The sequence below is a fragment of the Pseudochaenichthys georgianus genome, chromosome 10 (assembly GCF_902827115.2).
Source record: "Pseudochaenichthys georgianus chromosome 10, fPseGeo1.2, whole genome shotgun sequence".
Classification (NCBI taxonomy): domain Eukaryota; kingdom Metazoa; phylum Chordata; class Actinopteri; order Perciformes; family Channichthyidae; genus Pseudochaenichthys; species Pseudochaenichthys georgianus.
This window is the reverse complement of record NC_047512.1, coordinates 20,637,084-20,664,345: the sequence shown is the minus strand read 5'-3', so window position 1 is coordinate 20,664,345 and position 27,262 is coordinate 20,637,084. Positions and strand designations below refer to the sequence as shown.

The 27,262-nt window shown below is 40.6% G+C and overlaps 1 protein-coding gene across 1 annotated transcript in view; it reads right to left on the bottom strand.

Annotated features, from left to right (window-relative positions):
* Nucleotides 1-27,262, bottom strand: part of LOC117453322 (protein diaphanous homolog 1) — a 52,843-nt gene that overhangs the window by 4,314 nt on the left and 21,267 nt on the right. The window contains exons 2-15 of the mRNA XM_034092133.2: nt 17,198-17,224; nt 16,361-16,525; nt 15,764-15,865; nt 14,435-14,565; nt 13,279-13,362; nt 13,127-13,190; nt 12,531-12,670; nt 11,286-11,391; nt 10,608-10,718; nt 10,281-10,399; nt 8,948-9,064; nt 6,557-6,672; nt 3,753-3,817; nt 1,862-2,041 (exon numbers count right to left, since the gene is read on the bottom strand). Coding sequence (XP_033948024.2) covers nt 1,862-2,041; nt 3,753-3,817; nt 6,557-6,672; nt 8,948-9,064; nt 10,281-10,399; nt 10,608-10,718; nt 11,286-11,391; nt 12,531-12,670; nt 13,127-13,190; nt 13,279-13,362; nt 14,435-14,565; nt 15,764-15,865; nt 16,361-16,525; nt 17,198-17,224 — 1,527 coding nt within the window. The remainder of the gene's footprint in view (nt 1-1,861; nt 2,042-3,752; nt 3,818-6,556; nt 6,673-8,947; nt 9,065-10,280; nt 10,400-10,607; nt 10,719-11,285; nt 11,392-12,530; nt 12,671-13,126; nt 13,191-13,278; nt 13,363-14,434; nt 14,566-15,763; nt 15,866-16,360; nt 16,526-17,197; nt 17,225-27,262) is intronic.

The window sequence follows — 27,262 nt, the reverse complement described above, 5'->3', positions numbered from 1 at the left end:
TATATTGTGCATTCCTTGAATTGTCATTATTGTGTTTAGCTTTGGCAATCTCCACCATTTCAAAAGAATGGCCATGCCGACAGAGTGATTAGATTTGAGAGAAAGAAAGAGTGACGTAGAGAGGGATTCAAGCATGGGAAGGATTGATGGAGGATGGAGGACAAGTCACAAAGAGAAAAACATAACAGGGGGAATTAAGTCCAAAGAGGAAATCAAACGAAAAAAGTTTTTAAGAGGACAAACTGAAATTAATTTAAAGTGAGCGTGAAATTATTTTTTTTATTTCCACACTGAATGACTAATCACAGTATTTACATCAGTGAGGCACAACTCTTGAGAGAAACTGTCCAAGTCATTAAAATCAGCCAGCTAATATTGGCCTCTGCAAGGTCGGCGCTTTGAGATGGAGTATACTTTACACAACTCAGAGCGTAGTACAGAGAAGTTGATTCACTGGGTGTGTTCGACTTCCAGAAGGTGTGTTGAGTGTGAAAGCGTGTCTGTCTGAAGTGTAACAAATTGTTTGTGTCGTTTCCTCAGACTTTGAAAAGAAGACAGCGACAGACATAAAGGGCCTTGGAGGCAAGCTTTCTTAGTGAGGCAGCAGATGAAGAGTTGGGCACAGCTTCACACGGAGGGACAGTGAGAGATCTCTACATGTGAAGAAATCTTGGATGGGCAGCGCCTCAAACACAGAGGAAGTGAGCCATCTTAGTATGAGAAGCTTGTCTGATGCCTGGCTGGTGATGCTGTTGATGCATCGGACAACTGTGTGTGCATATGTGTGTTAGGGCTTTTGTGTGGTGAGACGATGACTCTGCTGGCATCAGCCACTTTGGATGAAGCTCATTTTGGAAGCTGTGTAGTTCTCTCGCTGACTGACAAACACACAAACACACAGCGGAACATCTTCACGTGGTCATGAGCACACATGCACAGAGGCAGACTGTTCTGGGTCACTTGGTGTGTTTGTGAGTTCGGGTGTCACTGTGAGTCAGAGTCCAGCTGGTGTGGCAGCTGGACTCTGACAGCTAAACAATCCTCATCTTTGCCTCCCTACTGGATGAGTGTACACACACACACACACACACACACACACACACACACACACACACACACACACACACACACACACACACACACACACACACACACACACACACACACACACACACACACACACACACACACACACACACACACACACACACACACACACACACTCCCAGTGTGTGTATCTTGGCCTTAAAACATTCAGTTGGTGCCATCTCCATCATTTTCCTTTCTTCTTCTTTCTTCTCCCTTTAGTCACTCTTTATACTCCAATTCCCCCACTTTCCACTTTTTTTTTTATTGAGTTTCTTAATCTCTAAAGGATTTGGCTTATTCTCACGATATCCTTTTAGTTTCTTTCCTATTTTCATGCCATGCTGGCAGTTGGCGAACTCATTTAAGGCCAGGGGGCTTCTGCGTTTGTGTGGGTGTGCATAGATGTTGGACAACTTTTGGTGCTTAGACTTCTGCACTATTGTATTCATCGAAGGCTCAAAATATTTCACTTCTTGCAGCTCTAGCAGAAGTTTCTGTTTTGTGTGGGTGTGTGGTTCCATTAAACTCACTGATTCAATTATCTGACGTGTCCTAATGTTCTGGTTATGATGGAAGTACTGTATGAAGTCTGTTGGAGCTGGTCACCTTGTCTGTATGAAGTGGTTCAGGTTCAGCTCACCTTTTAAATAGATGTAGGTGTGTATTGTAAGATGAATCCACTCAGCAAATACTTATCTTAAAATGCAAACAGTTCTATTTTTATACTTGGAGTTATTTGAATTCAAACAAAGGTAAGTATGTGTTTGTGTACCTGCTGTTGCAGAGTGCCTAGCTGTAGTTGCAGTCCCTGGTTCTCCTTTTCTCGGTCCAGCTTCGAATTGGCCAGCTGTTCCTTCTCTTGGCTCAAGTCCTGCAGCTTCTGCTCATAGTCACCCTCCAGTTTCGTCAGCTCCACCTGCAACTCGTGGCGTGATGTCAGCTCTGCATCCAGCTAATACACGTGTGGAAAGTCATAGAGAGGGACAGGCTTAGTTGCAGTATTCTTGAAGTGCAAAGTAGACTTTTTGTTGGCTTTTCCATTGTTGTGCAGTGCTCAATTCCAAGAAGAATTCTCTTGAGGCTGGCAAAAAATATTCTCTCAGGCACTAACAAACGATCCAATTGGCAACAGGACTGCACAGATACGGTGCTATTGTTGAGAAAATAGTGTTGGTGATGTGTATGTTTTATGAATATTCAGTTATACGCGTGCAACTTGTTCATAGTAAACCTGTCAGAGTAAACTCTTCCCCTGGATATTAGGCACAGACTCTAGTCAGCAAATATAAAGGACCTTTGTGCCAACAGTCTCATGTAACTGATACTAAAACAACAAACGTACATTTACCCTAAAAATATTATTTTAATTGAATGATTGAATTAAATTCAATACTGAATAGTATTAGAACTGAATTACCAAAGGAATATATTAAATATTTTACAGCATTCTTGGTATAAAATAAAGGATACAGGATTAGGTTAGAGCTAGGGGTCTTCAAACGAAAGATCCTTTTCTATACAGTTGAATTTAAAGGATAACTGAAGAGCAGTAAAAGCTCAACATAAGATGCAGAGCATCGATATCAAGCCCAAAGTTACCAAAACACCACGGCTCTCGACTGAGAAAGCAAAAGCTTTTAGTCGCCCTCTTGAAGCTGCAGCACTTGTTCTAGCTCAAAGACCAGTCGAAGCCATTTCTTACAGTCTAGTGCTTTCAGTTTCATTATATAATTGTACTGGTAATTAGTGTCAATTATTGAGTTAGGATGCTCTAGTGCACTTGTTCACGTCTCTCTTTCATTTTAAGCATATGCATTTTTTTTTAAAGGGAAAAAAGAAAATGTTGTACCCTAGTTTAATGTCCCCACTTTCATAAATTGTCAAGTGTTTTCTTCTAGGACACTTGACAAACAGGATAAGAGTATGCAAACAGACGACAACATGAACACACAGACACACATGGCCGTTTCATTTAATTTCCGACAGCCTCATCCCTAATTCCTGCCAAAGAGACTGCCTGCAATTACCCCTAGCACTGTGTGTGTGTGTGTGTGTGTGTGTGTGTGTGTGTGTGTGTGTGTGTGTGTGTGTGTGTGTGTGTGTGTGTGTGTGTGTGTGTGTGTGTGTGTGTGTGTGTGTGTGTGTGTGTGTGTGTGTGTGTGTGTGTGTGTGTGTGTAAATGGATATGATCCAATGTCAGTGTGTGTCTTTATGCATGCCTGAATGAAGGCTAGTTGCAGCTCTCTCTTTGCTATTATCCTGTCACTGGAACAGGAACATCATGCCAGCGGCGCGTCGCAATCAAGGCATTTACCCCCGTGTGTGTGTGTGTGTGTGTGTGTGTGTGTGTGTGTGTGTGTGTGTGTGTGTGTTATTTGCTAGCCTATAGAGTATTTGTCTGTCGGACACATGAATTATCATTTTCACCCTCTGTCCCTCCCTTTTTTCTTATTTGTCATCTCATGTCAGACAAACACCGGTCGCATAGAATTACAATCTCAATGTGTGTGAGCGGGAGACGTTGACTTTAACAATGTATGAATCTTTTTTTATTGTGACAGGTTGTGTGCTTCTGGGATGACGTGAAAATATGTGTGTGACTTGCTGTTGCTTGTGTGAGCATGTCTGGTTATTTAACGTGAATCATTTTGAGTGCGTTTCACCTTCTTTTCCAGCTCAGATGCCTTGGCCTCGCTTGTTTCTACCTTGGTTTGGTCCACCATGTTGTCTGCGGACAAACAGAGAGAGGACAGAATAATAGAAAAGAGAAAGAAAAAAAAAAGGTGGTGGGTAAGATAAGGGTTTCAGACAATGCACCTGCACACGTCTGGAAGTGAAGACATCGCACCCTTCAGTCTGGCACATGCGGTGCGCCCAGATACACATTCACAAACAGATGCATACACACAAAGAAAGCATCCTATCGGCCTTCCTGTTTCTCCCTTATCACACCACTCAAAGTCAAGATCTGCGAGAAGATTGTGGAGCCATCTCATTACAACAGGGTGCCATCTGTTGCATTCTGCTTCTACACATCATTACCTTTTAAACATCCAATACATACACCTTTGTCTGGCTGTGTGTCTGTGCAAGAGAGGTGGGAGCACACGAAATATGAAATCTGACACCATTTTATAATATTTTTTATATAAAAATAAAAAAAATACTATATAACAGTGTTAAAGTAATCCACTATCAGAGGTTCTTCTTGGTATAGGACCAGGTGAGAAGGACACATGCTGACCAATAGGGTTCCTTTGCAGAATAAGTGCAGGGCGGTGCCGTAAAATAACTAATTAACATGAAGATGGATGCCACAAAGTCACCGGATGAAAGACAGCTAATCATGATCCCAGGAGAGGGATCAAACAGATAGATAGCAGAGATAGAAGAGCTGGAAAAAGCTAAATAGTAAATGAAGTAATGGAATAACTTATAGAAAGTGAAATATACAGATTGTGAAGAGATAAAGTTTGAGTCTGAAAATATGGCTAGTGGAAAAAGAAGTGGAAGTTGCCTTATATCTAGATAGGGTAGGCAGAGCAAAAATGGGAAATCTATTTTGTGAGAGAGAAGATTTTGCCAGATGAAAGGACTTCACAATAATATGCCAACCCACACACAATTTCAGAGCGTGCATTTGTATGAGTTTACATGGTTATTGGATGCGTAATGGAAGAAGGGGGGCTGTTACTTCTGTCATGGTGGCAAGGCTAAATGGGACAAACTTGGAATAGAGAGCACTAAGGGAGCCAGAATATGGGGAGAAAACTGTACTGAATTTCAGAGTTCAAAGAAAAACACTAAATAATGCATGCAGGGCAGAATTGGGCTGCTTTCCACCGATAATAACTCTGGCAGCATTAAAGGAGGCCAGCCAGTTTGTGTGTATGTCAGGACCCATTTAGAAGCAGTGCAATTAGAGCCTCCTGCGGTGAGCAACGGAGACCCGCCATAAAGGAGTATTGAACTCTTGAGACATGGCCTGCAACTCCATTATGCTCTGGTTTGGTTTACTATAGTCAGCAGGTGTATCCTAGTCAGTTTCCAGTGCTGTCACTCAAGTCCACAATTCCACATGCACTTAAATGCATATGCACCACAGCCAAATTCAGCATTTCATGTGTGTAAAAAAAAAAAAGTGCTAGGAAATGACATGGATCAGGGGCCATCATAATGCTTTCCTGATACCCGTGGAAAAGTCTGTTATGTTCAATTCAATTCAAAACCTTTATTTATCCAGGTAAAATCCCATTGAGATCAATGATCTCTTTTTCAAGGGAGACCTGCAGCAGTAGGTTCCACAAGAAAACATAAACAACAGAACAACATGTTATTCCAGTAGCTGGTAGGCATTCTGTGTCTCACTCACAGCCACTTATGATAGGTTCACAAGGTTTACCATTTGTTTGTATCTGTCTTAAAACTATAGTTGTGTGCATACATGTGCATCAAATGACTTTAAATAACTTGCTGTAACCACTACTAGCCATTAAAGCTCGTTTCCAAATGTGCTTGCAATGGAAGCGATAGAGGGAAAACTATACAGTCAGCGTTCTGGGCAAAAACATATTTATCTGAAGCCAATATGAGGCTCTAGCAGTCTGTGTTAATCAAATCAAGTGAGAACCCTCCAAAGTCTTCCTAGAATTTCCTTTTTTCCGTTTCCCCTGAAACAGTTTTCTCCAAAAGTGTCTTCTTGCTGAGCTGCAGCAAAGGCATAGCAAGCTGAAAAGGCAGTGACTTTGGAAAGTACTCAACTTGATTTGATTAACTCAAACTGCTTAAGCCTAGCCTATTTTATTATCAAGAAGAACTCTCTAAAATGGTCCTTTTTACTCCAGTTGAAAGGACATCAGGACAGGATCTTTAAATGGCCCGTTTGAAAAGGAGGAATAATCACACCTTTGATGCCCAATTCAAAACCTTGTGAACCTATTAAAAAGGCACATGAACACATGTACCTGGGCCTTGCTGAATTCATACCCGTTTCTATTAATACATTCACCACAAGCGCCTGAGAGTTTACATAAAACCAATTGTGTGTCAGGGATCAAACGTTGGAGATATCAGATGAATCTCACCTACCATATAGTAAAATCACACCCTTAGCTAAAGATCATATTTTACCACCAACCTGTAAAACCTGTAGCACAATTCAGCTCAAAGGTACACTCTTCCACTCTGGCTCCACCCTGTGGTTGTACTGTACAACTGCACAATTGACAACCATGGAATTATACACTGTATTATGACCAAGGTTAAATCACATAGGCCAGGTATAATCATGTCAGGGTTTGTGGGTGGGGCTGGCCAGAAGTGAAACATGGTGTTGAAGTTTAATGACTGTGAAAATAAATATGGCTCTACATGTTTCAGGGTGTTTGTTGATGAGCCAGAAGGTGTCCTGTATACTTGAGAAAAGGAAACGGAATATCACATGTGTTTTCTGGTCCATGAAACTCACCTATCAAGCCTTCGATGTTGAAGCCGATGCTACGGCACTTGAAGTCCGGGTCCGCTCCATTTCTGTGAAGCACAACCTGAGCAATACACTCGTCTATCAACTTGTAGTACTGGGGCCTGCAGGATGGAGAGAGTGACAGATTTACAGAGAGATGGATTAGAAGACGGAGAGAAAGAAGTGAAGAGAGAAAATGGGAAGATGATGAGAAGGATGGAAAAACAATGGACGACAGTTAGTATGTGATGCTGGGGGGAAAAGGAAAGTGTCACTTTCTACACCATACTTCACATGTTTCGACCACAATGACATTTATAGCAAATGTTTTATAACAAATATTTGTTCTATACCAGTGTAGCCTGCATTAATAAGAACATAATGTTGAGCGGGGCATGGGACTGAAGAGATGAAAGGAGGTTCATTTGTGTGAACACACATGCTTCGTCACTTTGTCTCTGTCTGCTACTGAGATTGGCTGTCTGTGTGACCATGACAGTTTGAGTTTCTTGTCACAATGATTGATTGTGTGCAACTGTGTTCTTGAGAGTGTGTTGGTGTATGTCCAGCGCCCTGTGTCTGATCAAACCAGCTTCACACAGACACTCCATTTTGGAGGTCTCTTTTTCCCTGACCTCATTAGATGCTCTCAGAGTCACAAACTCAATACTTTATTTATTCTGTCTCCCTGCATCTCGTCTCTCTTATTCATTCTGCCTTTGTCTAACACTTATTCCACTCCTTCAATATACTTCAAGGTTGTTGTTTTTGTAAAGCTTAGATTTATCCGTGGAGCAAGAGAGACATCTAGTGTCTTTCTGTAAAACTGGAATAGATGTTTGTTTGGCTACATCCAACAGCTGGCATTTAATACAAGCCTGACCATGTTTACTTATTAGATATAATAGGAGAAATGTGGTTGGTAGGCCTGAGGATATACACATTTTGAAAAATTATAAAACACATATTACATTTTTAAATCTATAAGGCTGTTTGCGGTCTGTGTGCATGCTTAGTATGTGCATGACTAGAGGTATGGAAATACATTTAAGTGCATTTAAGTATTCTGTTAGATCCTCAGGCAACCGTTTCCACTTGAGCTTGAGAAACTGTAAGAGTAAATCAGCAGGTGCTCTTTCATTCATTCCCACACAGAGGCAAAGCCTCCTTGTCCCTGTACGTCTCTCCCTCATTCCCTCAACATCTACCTAGCAATTTGCTTCAACTCTCAATTTCTTCTTCATTATAGTCTCGCCCTCCACCTCGCTTCTCTCCTCATCACTGTAATTATCAAGAGGTATTTTCTGCCACGATACAGCTCTCCCTCCCCCTCACTTCCTGTCTCTCTGAGGAGTCCATTACAGACCACCTCTGTTGTGGATCACAGATCACCTGGATGGAGGAAGCAGGACAGGAAAGAGGGAGGGATGGAAGAGAGGGGAGGTCAAAAAGACCTCAGCTGGGACCATTTGTTTGGTCCAACCTACCTATTCAAGCCTCACAATTTATTCCCCAAACTGTGTTAAAAATAAACCACAATTTCCTGCCTGTCTGATAGCATCAAGGCAACGCTGACCATCAACACTACAACATCAAATGTGTGCATGCCTGGGCAGGCTGTTGTGAGTGTTTGCCTGTTTTCTGTGATGTTCAGTAAAGCAAACATTATTCTCGAGTGTTGCTGACTGTGAAAGTGGACATGCGTGTACAAATGTGCGAACAAACACTATGCCGTACAACTCTCCACTTCCTTAACATTATTCTATCCCCGTCTTGTCATTCAATTATTCACTCTTCTCTCCTCCTCTGTTTCCCCAGCTAAACCCCCACGGGCTTTGGAAGACACAGGGAGAGACATTAGCATATTTCTGGTGATAAGAGGTGATGGTGTTCATTTCTATTAAAATGGAATTGGACTTCTTTGCATGTATTAATTTCTCAGCCTTTGAACGGTGCTCTTGAAGACAAACAGCAAATGGAGGACTGGACTGAGAGAAGGGAGAGGAGGACTAATTCCTTTTGCCTTGATTGTTTTGCTGTACTTTTATGGGACTGCATTGAAACTGCAAAATCAATTGCCAGTGACTGTGACATGACTACTGTCTTTATGATATGGCTGCAATTGGGAATCTGAATTCTTATTCTAGAGTCAATCTCTGCATATTTGCCTTTTGCTACATGCACTGTTTCTCTGAATTCACAATTATTCAGACCATTTGAATAATTAACCTTATTGTAATGTTCACCCACAAATGAGATTTAACGTATGATAATGATAGAATGTATGTAGTCTCATCACAAAACCTATATCACCATTTCAGCTCTAATAGGTGAATGGCTGGGTCGGTGCAGTTGTGAGTGTGGACATGTATGAGTGTGTACATGTCTGTGTGTTACCTGGCCAAGTAGTCATTACGGACTAGCAGCAGGTGCTGCATCATGGACAGGAAGTGGGTTTCTCCCTTGGAGTCCTTCACTGTGTTGACTAGGATCTCAAACACTTCCCTCACATCAGTGAAGCAAAAGCAGTTAAGGCTTAATTAACATAATACAATAAAAGAGTTCTACATTTTTTTTTAAATATAAACAACATCTTTAACACAAAGTGACTATTCTGAATAGTCTTGCAGTAACTTTTGCTGTATATACACCATTTACAAGGCAACAAACCTGAACACTGAATATCATGTTTGAGTTCAGAATGTACAGTGAACTAGAGACCAGGCTTTTAATCCCTCCTAACATGTCTTGTACCACTACCCGTTATATCACACAAATATGTTTAGGTTTCAAAATGAATTTGACCTCCGTGGTTATTCAATGCTGCAGTAGGACTGTGTTTACACTGTGTTGGGTAGCCCTTGGAGACACCTGGTGTTGAAACATATTATTGCAAGCCACAGACTGCACACAGAATTACAGGAGTTGTTTGAATCATTTTTTAAGCTGTTAATCAAAGTGTGCTGTAGTAGTAAGAATGCCTTTCTATCAAAGATCCCTGTCCATCCTGGATGTCACACTGAGTCAAATAGCCTCAAACAGTAAGTGTTGTGTGATAAAGATCACAAGAGAGTCCTTTTAAATCTTAATCTGTAAACATGCTTTTTGTCAAACCAGGACAACATCATGATGGACATAAACGTTTAAAAGGTGGAGATCATATTGGAGAAGAATTGAGCTGCACACAACTTAGCAGTCATTGGACTGACCCTTCTCTGGACACAAATAAAAGAACAGATGGTTCTGACCTGCAGCAAAGCAATGTCAAAGTCCACCAGTGGTTGGATGTTTTGCTGTTTTTACCGCACTGCAGATGAGTAGCAAATGTCTGTGAGCTGCTAATTGGCAAAGACGGATTTGGCTGAAAAAAAGTCAGACAGGGTTACACTGCCCCTAGAGCCTGAAAGATTATGCTTATCAAGTATGAAAATATTCATTTCTGTTACGAAAAAAAAGGCACAAAGTAAGGGGTCGGGCTTATAACTAGAGAAATCAGATTTTGTGTGGATTGCTCCTTAAAAACTAATTTTATAGTAAAAGGACACGCGCATTGCTATTTCCTATTTGTTTGTACATATTCTTTCAAAACATTATAAGTTATTCCTTTGACACTAGCAAATAAAGTAAAAGCGAAAACACAAGCATGCAAAGTTATGTCGTAACCACGTATATAGATTTTCAAGGTCAAAACGTTGACCCTGAGGGAACATTTTGCCCAGTGGAAGGATATTCCATCTCAATGCGGATGTCATCAAGACGCGCTTTGAGGTCCTCAGAGTCATCTTCAGCCTGCTCATCAAACACGGTGAGTTGCACCCTCAGCTCTTCGTTTTCTATCTTCCGCACCTCCTGCAGAGAGAGCGATGGGATACAATGAAAAGGCAAGCGGGAGAATGACAGGGAGAATGTGACAAACATTGAGTCAGGACAGTTGAGAGAAAAAAATTCACAGCATAAGCAAAACAGAGGCATCAAGAGAGAGAGACATGAAGAGTAAGTACTTGTTGTGTTGTTAGAGAGTCACTTTGAAAACATCAAAAGAGAGTTTTTCCTGTACCGTCAGCAGCTCTCTGAGTCCCAATCTCAGCAGTTCAGAGCGAATATGGATCCTGAAGTCCAGCTCTTCTCCGCGGCTTATCAAGGCGTTGATTAGCTGCATGCAGCCACCCTGTTGAAAACACGCCGGAAAGTTAGCTTCACAATTAAGACTAACTGGAAATATGAGAACTATAATACAAAACACAATAACGGCCTGTCCACACTACAGCTTCGACAGCTTCAAAAATGGTTTCCAACGCGTCTGCCCATTCACTTTGAATGGGGTGACGTCACTTTTTGCCGAACTGCATTGTGGGAAGCAGAGCGGAGCTTTCCTGGCGTTTCAGGCTGCAAAAGTTGAGCAATGTTCAACTTTTGAAGCTTCTGAAGCTTTCGGTGGAAGCGTCAGCCAATCAAATCATATGCCAGTACAAGCTCTAGCCAATCAAACCGCTGCTTGTGTCTCAGGGGCGGGAGATTCATGTGATTGGTTGTTGGTCGAGCTTCAGACACGCCCAGCTCCAAGCTTTATTTGAACCTGTAGTGTGGACGGGCCGAAGGTATCTGCTGAGTCAGTCTTTTACAGGGCAGATTGCATTGACTAGGGCTGTCTATCAAATGCAATTGGGTCTGTGTCTTTTATCAACAAGAATACATGTGGGGATTTATAATTGGTAAAGTGCGTGTGGATGTGCACCTTTAGAGCGATGTTGTGATTTCTCATGCCAGAAAGGAGAGGCTGGAACCTTTCGATGTCCTGTCTCTCTGCCTCCTCTGTGATGGCCTCCAAAACACGCTCATGACTGCAACAAAAACAGACAATTATGCATCGGATATAAAACATCGCTATATGCTGTTACTAGAGAGGCATGCCAAGTTGCCCTCAGCCTATTGGCAAATGAGCTGACATTCATCCATGGCAGTGTCTGAGTTGATCTGTTTTGTGCATCAGTTTAGCACCCGATAAATGTGCAGTTATTTGCAGGCAGACTCTGAAGCAGTCGCTGGCATACCGAGCCGCTGGCTGGCTCAGGGAGGATGAAGGAGCACAATGGGTAGCGGCATGCACATGTGGTTTGTATACAAATGAAAGAACATGTTGACCGTGTGGGAGTGTTACAATGTCTCTCCAGAAATGGGGCCACTCTAGGTTGTTGGAGAAATAATCACCTTTCCAGCATTATGTGCTCCATGGACAGTGAGGAGCTCTGTGTCTCACATGTTGGATAAGAAAGGAAATAGACTTAGCTTAATAGCTTAATCAATCTTTAGTATCATTAGTAGTGAGCGGGCAATAAGTATAGGTAGTTGTTGTAGCAGGATGAAATGGCTTTTAAAGATGCTATTCAGTTATTTTTTGCACTCTCATTTGCACTATGTACATCATCTTTTTTGATATATATATATATATATCTATCCTGCTTACTTTAAGTAAACGGTTATTTTGTGTTTTTTTGTAAATATTGAGTGTACTTGTACTTTTAATGTGTGTTTTTTGTATTCCTCGGGACTTTGGGAAACAGTATTTTGATCTTTCTGTGTGTAAAAACATATTTTGAGATTGACAATAAAGTTGACTTTGACTTGATTCAAAAGAACACTCACCAGTTAAAAATGTGTATCGGCTCAGTAGCCAGACTAGGTGCATCTCTAGTTGTTACATCACATATTAATACACAAATACTACATTTACCTTGAAAATAATGAATGCAGAAAAAAGTGCATTCTGTCGCTTTGCTTGACAGTTTTAATTGAAACCTGACATACAGGTGAAAGAGACAAAAGTATGTTCAGTGATAAATATTAAATGCTGGATTATTCCTAATTGCCAACAGAAAACATATTAGACTTTGAACTGTGAACAATAATTGCTTTTCCAGGGTCATCATTTCTGCACATTATATTAAGGACATGGTGACGTCAGAATTTCCCTAACACCTACAGGTTCTCAGGATGTTCCATTATGGAGATGGCAGAAAGCAGCTTGACAGCGTCCACCATCATGTGAGACACCCGGGGGTTGATGGCTTTGACCAGCAGAGGAATCCCTTCCACTGACTCCAGCATGGATTTTAGGCCGCACTAAAGACAGAAAGAAAGTGTGATGATGAGAGAAAGCTAAATAAGCAAGATAACGATCAGCCTTTCATGTTTAAAATGATAGTGTTTACATCAGAATGGAATTTTCTCTTGCAGGCTCCACATCATTTACACTTATTAAAATGATGTGTAATTATTAAATGTGATAGATTCCTGAGATATTTATGCTAATTATCTAGTGTTGGTTGCATTCACAAATAAAAAAAATGAAAGCACAAGAGTTATTATTGACAGCATGTATTGAACAGCCAAGTTGGTCACATTGACTTTATGCCCTCTAGTGGAAGAAGTGCTACACTGCAGATAGGACACAACATGGGCTTAGAATGATTCTATTACTTGTTCTGTAACAAGTAATAGACCACAGGCAACAACAATGTAAACCATAATAAAGACAGAATGAAGTATTTCTATGCAATTAATAATACATTGTGTTACCTTGTTGTTCATGAAGGCTTTTAGACAGCGGATGATCTCGTGTTGACATTTCACTCCGATGTGTCTAGTTTGTGGAGAAAAGATACAAAAAAGACATTACAAACACACTGCCAAAGAGTCAAATTGCTTATCGTGTGGTTTAAATGTCTCACGAGCACTCTTCTTTGTCGTCCTGTAGTTTTCTAAGCAGATTCAGCAGCAGGGCCAGCCCCTCATCTCCGAAGTTCTGCACCCAACTGGAAGAGATGAGAGGACATGATCGATACACTGTACTTTCATAATTTCACATTTTATGGCTCACTTTCTATTTGGTAGTTTTTAACATTGACATTATCTTGTTAGAAATAATAATACAAATGTAAAAGTGTTTTTTTGTTTACATTTCAGCTAAAGCATTATTTGTTGCCTTCTTGGTACTCCTTTGAACGTACTGAATAGAGAGAGATACTGCGTGAATTGTGACAAAGACCTACTGAACCTACTCTTAACCTTAAAGTCCTTTTAGGCATGTATCATTTGAGTAGCACTAGCATGAAGTACTTGAATTTCTGGTGTTAAAGTAAACTTCAAATGTCGTTTTCTTTTAATGACGCATGTGTTGGCTAAATGATAACTTGTTATGTTGTGTATGTAGCTGACGCTGTAGCCTGTAGGCTCTCTCTCATACAGAAGAATCGCTGACACCGTGGTTAAACAGTGGTTTGTGTAAGTAACTGAACTTGCATTGCCGTCTGCCATTTTGTTGTGATGTGTTGTAAATTAATAATATATTTATATGTTTCTAGAATATTGTAATCGTAAAAAAATGTAGGGCCATATCTACCACAGCTGTGTGAGGAACAAAATGTTGCTACCTTTAAGTCAGCTTTTTAAAATAAAAGCTTCTTAATTAGCAAGTGAATCATATGTAAATAGGATGATATCACCTTTGCACCTGAAGACACTGCAATGCTTATTTTCTTTCTTTGCTTAAGTTCTGTCAAGTTACATGGCGATAATTAAAGATCAGTGAAGTTTCAATTGAGTCGAGGCCTCGAGTTCACACAAGGAGATTGACACAGTTCAAGGAGTTATTGCATGAATCTGGTTTGATGTGTTATTTGAATAGACACTGTGTGTACCTGGATATCAGTGTGTGTGTGTGTGTGTGTATGTGTATGTGTATGTGTATGTGTATGTGTGTGTGTGTGTGTGTGTGTGTGTGTGTGTGTGTGTGTGTGTGTGTGTGTGTGTGTGTGTGTGTGTGTGTGTGTGTGTGTGTGTGTGTGTGTGTGTGTGTGTGTGTGTGTGTGTGTGTGTGTGTGTTACCTGACGGGGTTGTTGTTGAGTGAGACTCGCAGAGATTCCAGACAGCTCAGCAGCTGTGCGTCTCTGTAGTCTGACTTTAACTCCTGGATATACATCATGGCTGATTTGGTGCTCTCCTTCTGGTTTTGACCCTAATCAACAAACACAAAATCACTTTGTTTTTTGCTTTTATATGCATCTTGTTACAGGTTGTAATTGGTGTTCTCTTTACAAGCAAGCACGCGGTCGGGCCCTAGGGCAACATTCAAGCCTAAATTGACATTTTGATTAGCAGATTTCAAGGGTACTGTGCGCAGTATTTTCTGTTAATAGGCTTATTTCAGTTAAATTAACTTAGGAACCATCTGTGCTTGCGTATATAGGTCCTTCTAGCTACTCTCTTTCACTATTTTGGATTATTTTACACCTGCTGCTTTATTTACCCAATGGTAGCTGGTCTTTCTAATGCTGGTTGTGACTCTACATTCACCAGGGAATATATTTGTATAATGTCTATAACAAAGCAGTCTTGAGTCAGCAACTCTATAAGCAAAGGGATCCCTGACCACAGAGTCAAGGCATTTGACTCCACATTTGAGTAATCAAATATTGTTAGAGCCATTTTCATTTAGTCATTATGGTTTGAATGTTAGGCTTAATAATTATATATGGATTTAGCTTAAACTCTTAATCATTTATTTGTGTGAGTCACCCTATGGTTTAAAAGATATTAATTTAAGGCTCACTTATTTGTTACCAAATGTGCGTCAGGTATATATGCATGTCTACATGCCTATATATGGCAGGACAATGGGACACAGCTGATTGTGATGAGACGGGGAAGCAGTAAAGTCTTTTGACCGTGCTCTTTTTGTTCTTTTTTGATACTGATCACTTTGAGTTACTATGAAGCGAGGAAATGTGTCTTCCTGTTTCTATGCCGTTTGGATCAATTAATAAAGCTGATCTCGTCTGAACAACGATCTCCGCTAAATTAGTTTGGAAAGAAAGAGAGGCGCGTCAAAAATATATATAAATATATATTATATAAAACCCACAACCCTGACAGAGAAGTGGCTATTAAATGTAGACGTGGATTAAAACGCCACCACAAATATAATAGTGTCACTGTATGATCGGATCACTTTTCTTATTTAGCCTAAAAAAAAATCCTTCTGGTTTCATATATTTTATCACTTTGGTTTTAAAAATAAATATGAGAAAACCCATACGGCATGTAAAGGCCCAACCATTTAGTTCTTCTGAGTGCTGAAAAACAACAACTTGCATGAAGCGGTCTGTGTATTCCCTGCAGCACTCTGTATAAGCAAAGTGTATTTTGGTACTGACCGCTTTAGACGTGTGGAGGTACTGGGAGACCATCTCTCGTTTGATCATAATGTCTTTTGCCCTGAGAGGCTGCTGCTTCTCCCCATTCAGGTTCATATCCACCTGAAGAAAGACCGGAGGAGGGGAGTTAGAAGAAGAGACAAATACGGTTGGATGACATTTTCATCTGTAGACTCATGCAATTAACAAACAGAAAATGCATACTAAAATGAAAATCACTTTGTATTTCATGACATATTTTCCTTTTAGTCTTTACTAAATTAAAGGCAAGGGATATAAAGCCCCCAGTGAGATGACAGTGGATGCTTTAACAGAAGTTTAAAAGTGCAAGGTTTGGATGTGCTAAGTAACATAATGAGGAGAATTATTAGATAATGTCATAACTTTTATAAATGTAAACATTTAAGTCGCAAGAAATGTGTGTTGTGTGTTTAAAGGAAGTACTTCACATGTGTGTTATTAAAGCATACATATTGGGAGCATAGACAGAAATAATGAAGGTAACTGAGAGGAATATACAATGTACACGTTTCCATGGCTGTTCACAGGACATGGTGAAGCTGACTCTTTCCCACACAAACCAACAGTCTTTCTCACCAGCATCTGTTCGAACAGGTCCAGGACAGACTCATCTGAAAGATCGTGCAGCATGGCACTCTGAGCGTTGATCTCGTAGTTGGCCGCTGAAGAGTGCCGCTGACTTGGGACCGGGCCGGGCTTCTCCTTGTCCTTCTTCATCCTCATGCTGGTGAAACGCTCCAACTGGATTATCAGACGACATGACACGGGTTAGAGGAAAGGGGTCGGAGGGAAAAACAAACCGTGTAAGCATCACTGTAAGGACACACAACAAGCTGGCAATCCCTAATCAACGCCCAATGTTAAATAAATGAACAAATGTAAAATGCATTAGGGCTATTTGTAAATGAGTTTTAGTATTTTATGTTTAGTAATAAAACAGTAGAAACCTTTCAACAAAGTGAGACGAGGATTAGGGATTAAAGGCGTCAAACATTTTGACAACAGACATTTCACACATGCAGTGAGCGCTGGCACGAGCAGAGCATAACACTCATTTTTTGATGAATGTGCTAAACCTTGTGTTGAAGAACAGACATTTTTGGTTATACATGTAATCTTGGCACATTCTGACAGTGACCGTGGAAAAAGATTCATGAATAATAATCTGTTAATATAAGTATGACTGGCATCCTCCATGAGTGCATCCTCAAAGCATGCACATACAGTGTGGTGTGAGTACAGCACAGGACAAAACACACACTTAAAAACATTTGTGTTATTGTGGATAAGGTTTGTGTGGCAGACATTGTGAACATGACAGGAAATGGATAATTGTCAGTTGAGTTATAGGTAACACGGACAAATGGACAAGTCAAGCACATATGTGATGGTCGAACGCAATAACAAACCTACCTCGTCAGGAATCAGGCGTTTGAGTTTCTATAAGGGACGAACGGATGATGGGGAGAAACATTTAATGGAAGGGAAGGAATATCAAACAAACGGATTGAGGGAGAAAAAGAGAAAGAATCAATTAGACAGAAATTAAATAAAACAGGAAACAGATCCAAGAAACTGTCTACAGAGTTCATAGGAGATTAACGGTAGGACAGAAGGAAACGCCATCAACAAATCACTGTCATAACTGAATGCAGTCATTGATACACATTTATAGAGAATTCATTTCATTAAATTGGAGTTAAAGTTGAGGAAATCAAAGGTCTTAAATACACGAGTGACCAATAGGCAGCAGATCAGCAGTCAACACTGATCAGTCAAAGGCTCAGAGACATTAATACATTTTTCAATAGTGGAAATGGCCAAATCTAATATATGTAAAATACATTTGCATCTCTTGGCCACAAGGTGTCAGGCTAGCTCTACTAATGTGCCCATAGGAAACCCAATGTTAGCAGAAACTCAAGCACATGCCCTGACAAAGTCCAAGCTAGGCAAATAACAGATATATCATTCAGAACCAATATTAAGGTTACGAAGTAGAGGGGATGAGCCTGAAGAGAAAAACACTGCTTCCAAGAACCTTATCAAAGTTAAAGTACGACAATATCCACATTTAGTTCTTGATTGAAAGCTGGCCTAGTATTACAAGATCAAGTCAATACTTTTCCCACATATTTTGACAGTGGAAAGCAAAAGTCACAAGACACTTCCAAGTGCCTCACTACGTAAACAACGTACAATAAATCCAAAAGGAGTTAACCTTGGGGGGGTCGGTCCCAGAGGCAGAGAGGTCAAAGCAGTGCTATTCACTGATGCTGTCCCTGTGTAGGAAAGGTGCATTAGCCTGTGTGTGTCTGTTGGTAGACAAAACAACTCCAGGTAGGAAAAGCTTTTTGAAACTGAATTTAAACTTCAAACGGTTTAAACGGGTTGTTGTGGCGTTGCTGCTTGTTGATCTCATTTATCAGTTTACTCAAACAGAGCTTCGCAGATATTATAAAGTCAGTTGATGAGATGAAATCATTGAATTTGAATCCAAGTTGAATGAAGATCAAGTTTCTTGTTGAAGCAAAGACAAGACCAAAAGAGAAAATAATAAACATGATTGTAGGTATCTGCAACTTTAACAATTCAAGATATTCATATTATTATTACACCGAACTCATCAACCTGTAGAGGACTCCTGCCGTGTTGTGAGAGCAAGCACACACAATCAAAGTGATCAAATAGTGTATTTTTTTTTTTTTCATAGTTACTATTCTATAACTTCGGGTGTTTATTTGCTGAATTTGTGTTTTCCCGTATACTTTATATTCCGATGATATATATTTCTATCTAATATTCTCTGAAAAGTGCGCTTCTCTTTGAGGTTAATATAAATAGTAAAAGTATAGACCTAAACAGCTTAAAAGTGTAAAGTGGCACATTATAGCAATATATCTGGTGACATCCTTTGCAACTTAGATTGTTTCATCCCATTTTCTTAAAAGCTCCACTTATTGTTGTCAGCGAGAGTCAAAATGTATTTGATTGTGTATCTTTTACCTCCAGTTTGCTCATTGCCTCAAAGCTCTAAACGAAAATAGGTCTAGAAAACTAAACATAGGACAGAACATTCCTACAGCTTACTGCGATACATCTGCTTTGCATCATGTGGATCCGGCTGGTGTAAACGCATATATCTTTGGTGTCTAGATACAACCATTAGTGTTTCCTAGAACACCCAGCAGAGACGTCTACGACCGTCATTAAAACATTCACACATGCCCTAAAAAGTTCTTAAGGGAGCCACTACTGCAACATCAAAAGTCTTTTATAGTCTCATTAAAACTCAAATTAGAATAGTAAAAGATCCCATTAAGAGCAAGGCCAGAAAGTAGCCATGCTTCCGGTGTCATTACTAGACTGACTAAAGTTTCACACAAAAGAATGACTAATGCTTTATTCTTTTCTATCAATCAAAATGTTTTTGTTTGTGTGTGTGAACACCTGCTGACAGCCTTGACAAACAATGTCATGTTTTAAAGGAAATAAATGATGTTGAGAAAGGCAATGAATGAAGGCTGAAGTGGGATCTGCTGCCACACACACACACACACACACACACACACACACACACACACACACACACACACACACACACACACACACACACACACACACACACACACACACACACACACACACACACACACACACACACACACACACACACACACACACACACACACACACACACACACACACACACACACACACACACACACACACACACACACACACACACACACACACACACACACACACACACACACACACACACACACACACACACACACACACACAGCAAAGAGTAGTCTTCACACATTCAAAAGATCACTGAACAAACACCAAAAGGGTATGTATTATTTTGTCTAATTCTCTATAGGTTTTCTCATAACCTTGGTGTAGTAATTAGGGATGCTCCGATTGCCAATTTTGGGGCCGATCGCCGGAATCAGTATCAGGATTTCTGCTTCACACACACGTTGCATACCGCTATTTTACGGTCTTTTTCGGACACCTTAAAATACTGCCAGACTGGTGAAGCCATTTTGGTGAGCTTGTTTTGCCGCGCACAGAGAAAAGTGTCACGTATTTGACGTCATGTGATCGGCTCTCCTGATTGGCCTTTATAGAGAGCGCACCGATCGATCGGCAGAGAGTGAATATCGGCCGATAACGATCAGCGCATCCCTAGTAGTAATTAAGCCTTCCTGTGCAATTGTCTACAATAATGTGGGCTGCCTAAAATAAAAAATAACAGCTACAGATGGACAGGTTCATCGAGAGCAAGAGAATAGGTAAAGAGGAGGGAGAAAGAAAAAGGCACTTAGATTATGTGGAGAGCATTCAAGGGAAGGATGGTTCCGCTTACACAGCTGCCATTAAACAGCCCACTTACCCATGCATACAGACAGGGGCTGAAACACAGACACACACAGCTGTTGTGGTGCTACTAGCCCACAGAACGGAAATATACAGCTAACAGCGGGCACAGAGGATTGTGGGAAATAATCGCTCAGGAAACTGAATATGAGGAAGGAGGAAGACAGTGATAGACATAAATGCGAAGGAAGAGAAAAATGTGTGTAAAGTGTTCAGTTCCGCTTTTCAACCCATGTGTACAGTTGACAATACATGTACTACTACTCATATATAAATTCACCACAGTGTTAGAGTGTTAGAGCCACGGCTGTCTTCGAGGGCGTCAAACGGGCCTGAACTGTGTCTCTGTCTGAGAGGAAGCATGAAGGCAACAGTGAATCGCCTCAGAATTAGTTTAAAAGTACCAAAGCCTCCGTTAAATAAATGTGAGCAAATGCTATTGAGCAAAGTATTGTAACTGGTTGTTTATACAGCTGGACAATATAGCTGAATTTAATACCTCAATAGTAAAGAGAATATTTTCAGATATACAGCAAATGTCATTGACTGTAAAAATATGTATCAAAAGACGTAACTGTTTATCTGCAACTGTTTTTCACTGGTAAGCATCAATTGAGACAGAACTCTTTCAAAACTGACTTTGTGTTAGATTTGAATTACATGTATATCATATATCAACTTAAAGTGGACCTATATCATGCTATATTTGAACAATATATTGTAGGGCCATACCTATATAACATACATTTTAGCCATGCCTCATTTTGCTCTATTTGTTCTTTCCAGCCCTGTTTTTGCAGGGGGGTGATTCTGTGAGCTGCAGCTGACCACGCCCCCCTGCAGGAGAGGGGAGCGTGCTTTGAGATCAGCTGCTGGGCTGTCAGAAGAGGGGGAGAAAAAGAGATCTCCCTCCTCCGTGTTTTATTCTTATATTATTATATAGAGTCATTATTCATTTGTTTTAAAGCTCAATAAATAACAAAGAAGACCTTTGACTGGCACTTTTCTAATTTTGTCCGGAAGATTTCAACTTTAACGGACATCTTGACCGGCGAACTGAAACTCTGCCGCACGGTCCCCTCGTTCCTTGGAAGAGCCCGGAGAGGTGGGGGTTTGTCATCTGCTGGTGGACTACCGGAGAGCATTACAGTGCTTGCCTCGACGGGGAGGGATTGCATTGAATTACAGCAGCGGGAGCAAACGCTTGCCTCGGGGAGGGAGAAAAAGAGCCACAGCAGAGAATAAACAGAAGGGCAACCATGGTAACCATGTGCGGGAAGTCTTCTTCACTGCTTTTGTGGCAGACTACAGCGCCACTTACAGGCCTGGCATATGTACTACAGCGTCTCCAGCGCTTTTGAGCGGCAATGGCCGGCCGTGGCCCAACCCTACATTCCCCTGATAGGTGGAGAGTTGGCCATATAGGCGGAGCTCCTCCTTCCTGACGTCAGAGAATTTTCAAATCTGTATCAGTCTGTATCAGATCCGTTGCAGCCCCGTTTTTAGAGATTTGGGTATGGAGGAAAAGAGAGAGGATTGTGTTTTCTGACACTTGGTGAGTTCCCTGACACACCGGGGACACATATTCATGTATAAAAGATGTACAAAAGTGCATTTTGCACGATAGGTCCCCTTTAAAGAATATTTTGTAAAAAGAAAGCATGATATGATTATATAATACACTGACCGTCCATAAACAATTATACTAAATCATTACGCTGCTCAAGTATACCATCATGAAAATCTCTATGAATGTGTGTACACATTCATAGAGATTTGTACACGTGTCAGTGACATTGATCCCTAACAACACTGAAAAATAATCCACACAATTAGGGTTAAGTTGAAAAAAAGTTGACATTACAAAATGTAATTTGTATTTGTTTATGCTAGGTGTTGGTGGAAATTAAAACTGCTAATTTGCAAGTGAGAGGATATTTATAAAATTAGGAAATTAAACACAATGCACTGATTGCTTCTTTGCAATTTTCTTTGCAGGACAAACCCCCTCCAGTGCCAACACGAAGCCCTTTACAAAACATCCACACATGCAAACATCCACACATACACACGCACGTTGAGCCTAAGTGTTCCAGAGGGAGCGTTAGTACACAGCCTTGAAGGCAGAGGCAGAAATAAGGAGGACAGGGAATGGGCTCTGTCTCTAGGACCAGACAGCCTAAGAGAACACAAATCAGCAGATGCATTTGGCTTGTGACACTGACAGCGATATAATGAGACAGTCACACACTGCTGGTGTTTCTGTGTGTGTGAGCACCTGCCCCACACACATATTGAGGCAGCAGGTCCTAAGGGTGGTGAGAGAGATTATGTCAATCAAAGCAAGACAACTAAGTAAATGCAGACTGACAGAAAACAGAGAGGCCACGTTTTCAGTGAAGTACCAACAGTTGTGTTGTGTTTGATTGATAAACAATAGTTTAATGGCTGGGCTGTACAATGGGGACAATTATTGTTTGTATACTGATATAATTACAAATGTGATAAGGATGTGACATGTTTTGTATTTGTCTTAGGGCTTGATTTACAATGGTGAATAACACCCCATCATTACAAGTAAATCTTATATCCTGCATTAGCTTCATTCCTGTAAAATACTAATTTGTCTACAGGTATGCATATATTTTAGTATTCATCATCACAGAACAAAAGCCTTAATGTTTCATGGTATATTAGTTGCAGTAGAATATATCCGGTAGGCAACATCTCTCTGATAATCATAGCCCTATACAGTTATAACTTGAACAACCTAAAATGTATTGTTACGGCTGCACAGATAGCACTGAGATCGGCCATGATGCTAAACAATTAAAAAGTCTGTGAGACACACTAGTAAGGTTTTCTTATTAAATCAGGATTATAGCCACTGGGCAGTAAACTGCCCTTAAACTTTGAGAACGTCTTTGCAATCAAATGTGTTCAAATGAATGGACTGGGGGTCTTAAAGTCCAACATAAGCTGGATTTACATATATTTCTGTGTTGTCAACATGAGTTATTTATCAGTGATCTCCAGGCAAGAATTAGTGTCACGCCCTGCCTGTTAGAGAGGTCCAATGGTTCTGATTCTGTCTCGGCCATGTCTGCCGGTTTGAGCAGCAGCTGGGGACTGGCCAGGGACCTTCGTTATAAAAGGCAAGAAAGCCTATAAAGCTGGATTGCAACATCAACAAAGTAAAGAAAGAATATTAATAAAAAAGTGAATTGCCGATCTATAGATAATTTACACCGCTTTGTACATTGCCAAACTAAACATACAACGTTATTTGTATGCCTATCAAATGTATAACACAGGAAATAATCCCATAAAACCACTGAGGAAAGAAATGACCTGTGTGTTAAGATGGATGTGGGACGACTGCACTTTTCTGGGTGTGTTCTGTTGCATTATGGGTAAAAGGGGGTATTGGGGTTGTAATATTTCTGGAGGAGTAGTCAGTGGGGACAGATTAGGGCCTGGGTGTCATGAACGCAAGAAATCATACCCTCGTGGGGGCGCGCTCATATGATTGGCTTAGAATGAAGGAGACATCTGATTGGCGATAGATAGAAAAAAATACAAGTACGAATCGGCTGACCGTCAGGGGAGTCTCAAAAAACCCACACACGAATGCACAGCGATCCGTGCACAGAAAGTGGTTTGTATTAGCAGGTTCAGAGGTTTTAAACGAAAAAAAAATATGTGAGGATCAAAAGTACATATGTAAAACTTTTTTCCGTATTTGGATTTTATTTACATGTATATGAAACGGAACACATTTGGGGGTGCATTGAAAAACACAAGTGTGGATCCGGAAATACAAGTTTGAATCCTTTTGCGGATCATGAAATACAAGTGTGAATCCTCCTGTGTGCATGTGTGTATTATGAGACTGTTCTGAGCCCATAAAAGTGGGGTTGGAGATGGAGGGTGATGTAATTGTAAAAGAGAGCACATTATTCCTAATGTGTATTTGGAGGAAAGATGGGTGTTGTTTCGAGATATATATGAAACATGAAAACGTCTGGCCAGTGAACCTTAAAAACTGGGGAGATGCAGGGTAGTGTGTGCGTCATTGTATTGCTTAAATTGTTGCCATGGCTACATACACAGTGCAATCATGATGTGACACAGTGGGAAGCTGCACTTGGGCAGGCACACCCAACCGAAAAGTTTCCTAGTAATACTGTCAAGCAGGAAATTACTAACAAGTTCAACCCAGATGTACTGCACACACAAACAAAGCTGATTGGTTAACAGGGTTCCTCAATTCACTTTGAAATGTTTGCCCTAAGATGACATTTCACACCCTGAACATGATGGGGCCCCTTTTGAGCTATCCAAGAACAATATTTGAGTATTCTACTAAAAGAGCGGGCCATGCTAATGTTGTAATCTTGTTTCAGAGGAACCCTGTCTGTTGACACATCCCAGTGTAGTTACAACTTCTAAGCAACCTATGGCAACCATTAACTTTGAAAACTTAACACACAGAAAAAGGGGCAAAGGAGAGCTGAGGTCCAAACTTCACAGGTCTCCTCTCCACTACAACTAGCTGCATTTGACCTCTTCCAATTCTTTCACATCCGATCTTCTCCACGCCGCACTTTAGTGTTGCACGGTGTACCGATACTTGAAAGGTACCGCGATACCCTGCCGTTAAAAACGGTACGATTCCTCCGTTTCATTAGTATCGGTACTTTAAGAATGACGGGGGAAAGTACTCCCGTGAAAAAGCGCCGTTTTAATAAGAGCCGTGTGTGTTCAGCGCTCTGCTTCCACTCCCTGCACTGCAGCCGTGCCTGCAGTCCCGCTCCTCTCAAGCACGTTCTAAGTCCCTCCCCTCTCTCGTGCACGCGGCCACGCACTAGCTGCCAGAGCATGTGAGAAAACGAGAAGCATGGCTGCAAGTGGGAGTGCAACTGCCGCTGCGCCTCGGCTTGTTGACACAAAAGACGCCAGAAGTCTGTGAACGGGCCGTTCAGGTGTTCAGAGCAGAGCTCCCTGTCGGAGCGGCAGAGCGTGATGTGCACTGAAAAGTTTTTCTGTCGCAATATTATCGTTGAGCAAACTTAACTAGCAAACTAGCATCACTATCTGCTAACGTTAGCTTTAGCCTTCGTTTTCTATTAGTTTTTTCCATAGGCTAAACGGAGGTGGTATAAGTATATATCTTGTACTTGAGTAAAAGTAGAAGTACCCAGGTCTTGTACTTGAGTTAAAGTAGAAGTACCAGAATGTAGGAACAATCCTGCAATCAAAATGTTCCTCAAATAAAAGTACAAAAGTATTATCATCAAAATATAGTTAAAGTAGCGACAGTAAAAGTAGAAGTGCTCAGGTCTTGTACTAGAAGCACCATAGTGTAGGAATACTCTGTTACAGTAAAAGTACTGCATTCAAAATGTTCCTCAAGTAAAAGTATTAAAGTAGCGACAGTAAAAGTAGTCATTGTGCAGATTGGTCCATTTCAGAATAATATATATGATGTTTTATAATGATTGATCATGAAAGTGTTCTCAAAGCTGGTAAATGTGCAGCTAGTTTGAATGACTTTGTAGACTGCAGGGTAGCTGGTGAAGGTGCAGCTAGTCTGAAGTACTTTGTAGACTGCAGGGTAGCTGGTGGATTTACTCCAGGTGGAACTAAAGTCTGATTCAACACTTGATTATATTTCACATCATTCATCCAGATCTGTGAAGTAACTAAAGGGATTAAATACATGTAGTGGAGGAAAAGTACACCATTATTTCTGAACTGTAGTGGATTAGAAGTACAAAGTAGCAAAAGAAACATTGAAATACTTAAATAAAGTACAAGTATCTCAAAATTGTACCCAAGTAGTACTTGAGTTTATTAATTTAGTTACTTTACACCAGTGGCTATAAAGATAGAAAGACTAAGCCTTGCACAGAGGCATGACAATACATTTTCAAAATGCTCAACAGTGCTGCCAAAATGTTAAACTCACTGCTACACAATTAAAATAAATGCTTTTATATATATTTATATTAGATGTGACTCTTTGGCGTTTCTGTTCTTAGTAACACTGCTGCTTTAGTTGTTCTGACTGCTAAAATCATCTGTTATTCCTAATTTTAAAGCCGATATTCCGTGTTTCCCTTTTTTTAAGAAAAGTATCGAAAAAGAATCGGAATCGCAATTCTTGACTTTGTATCGGTATCGAAACCAAAATGTTGGTATCGTGACAACACTACCGCACTTAATGCTCCGACACGCGTCAGCGACCCACAGATTCAAGGTGCGTTTGAGTGCACTGACTGCCTATGATTGTATATGTCGGGGCAAGTGGGGCATGTTTGCTGCATGACTGCTCCTCGTAGTTGGTCTACTGTTGTTAATGGAGACACAAAAGCCAACCACCCCCCCCACCCACCTCTACTTTAAACAAGGGACGCCACTGTTGCCATGTCTCTTGTTGCATCCCTTCCTGTATGTCACCTAACATCGACTGAATATACTATAATATTCAAATCTCATGACATTTGTTTAATTCATTTTGATTGATCACATTTCATTTCAACAGTGTTGTGTTCATTTGGTTTTCAGAATTGGGATTTTAGTTTCAAAATTGAGTTTGATAATACATTTTCAACATACATGAATATAACCTTGACTATAACCATTTACCAATAACACAAGTTTATAAAAAATAAAAAAACTACATTTTTCAGGGACTTTCTACATCATCACAAGAGGGTTGCCTTGCCTATATTCATATATGGGTCAGGAAAAGAGAAAAGCGGCCCTAAAAGAAAATATGGTCAAAACCCCCACAAACTTATTTTGTTTGGCTATTTTGTAGGGCTGTCAAGTTACCACGTTTACTGGCGTAACATTTTTTAACGCCACTAATTATTTTAACGTGCGATTAACGCATGTGTATTTGTCCTCGGCCCGCCCCGTAGTTTCAGAGCCCAAATGCTTGACGTTGTTGTTGTTGTTGTTGTTGTTGTTGTTGTTAGTTGGATGGTGGGAGATTATAGCGAGAGATATGGATACAAAAAAGGTGTTTTAAACAGCAAGCCAAGCACACAGCTGATGCTGACAGCCCCGCTCCTGCCACTC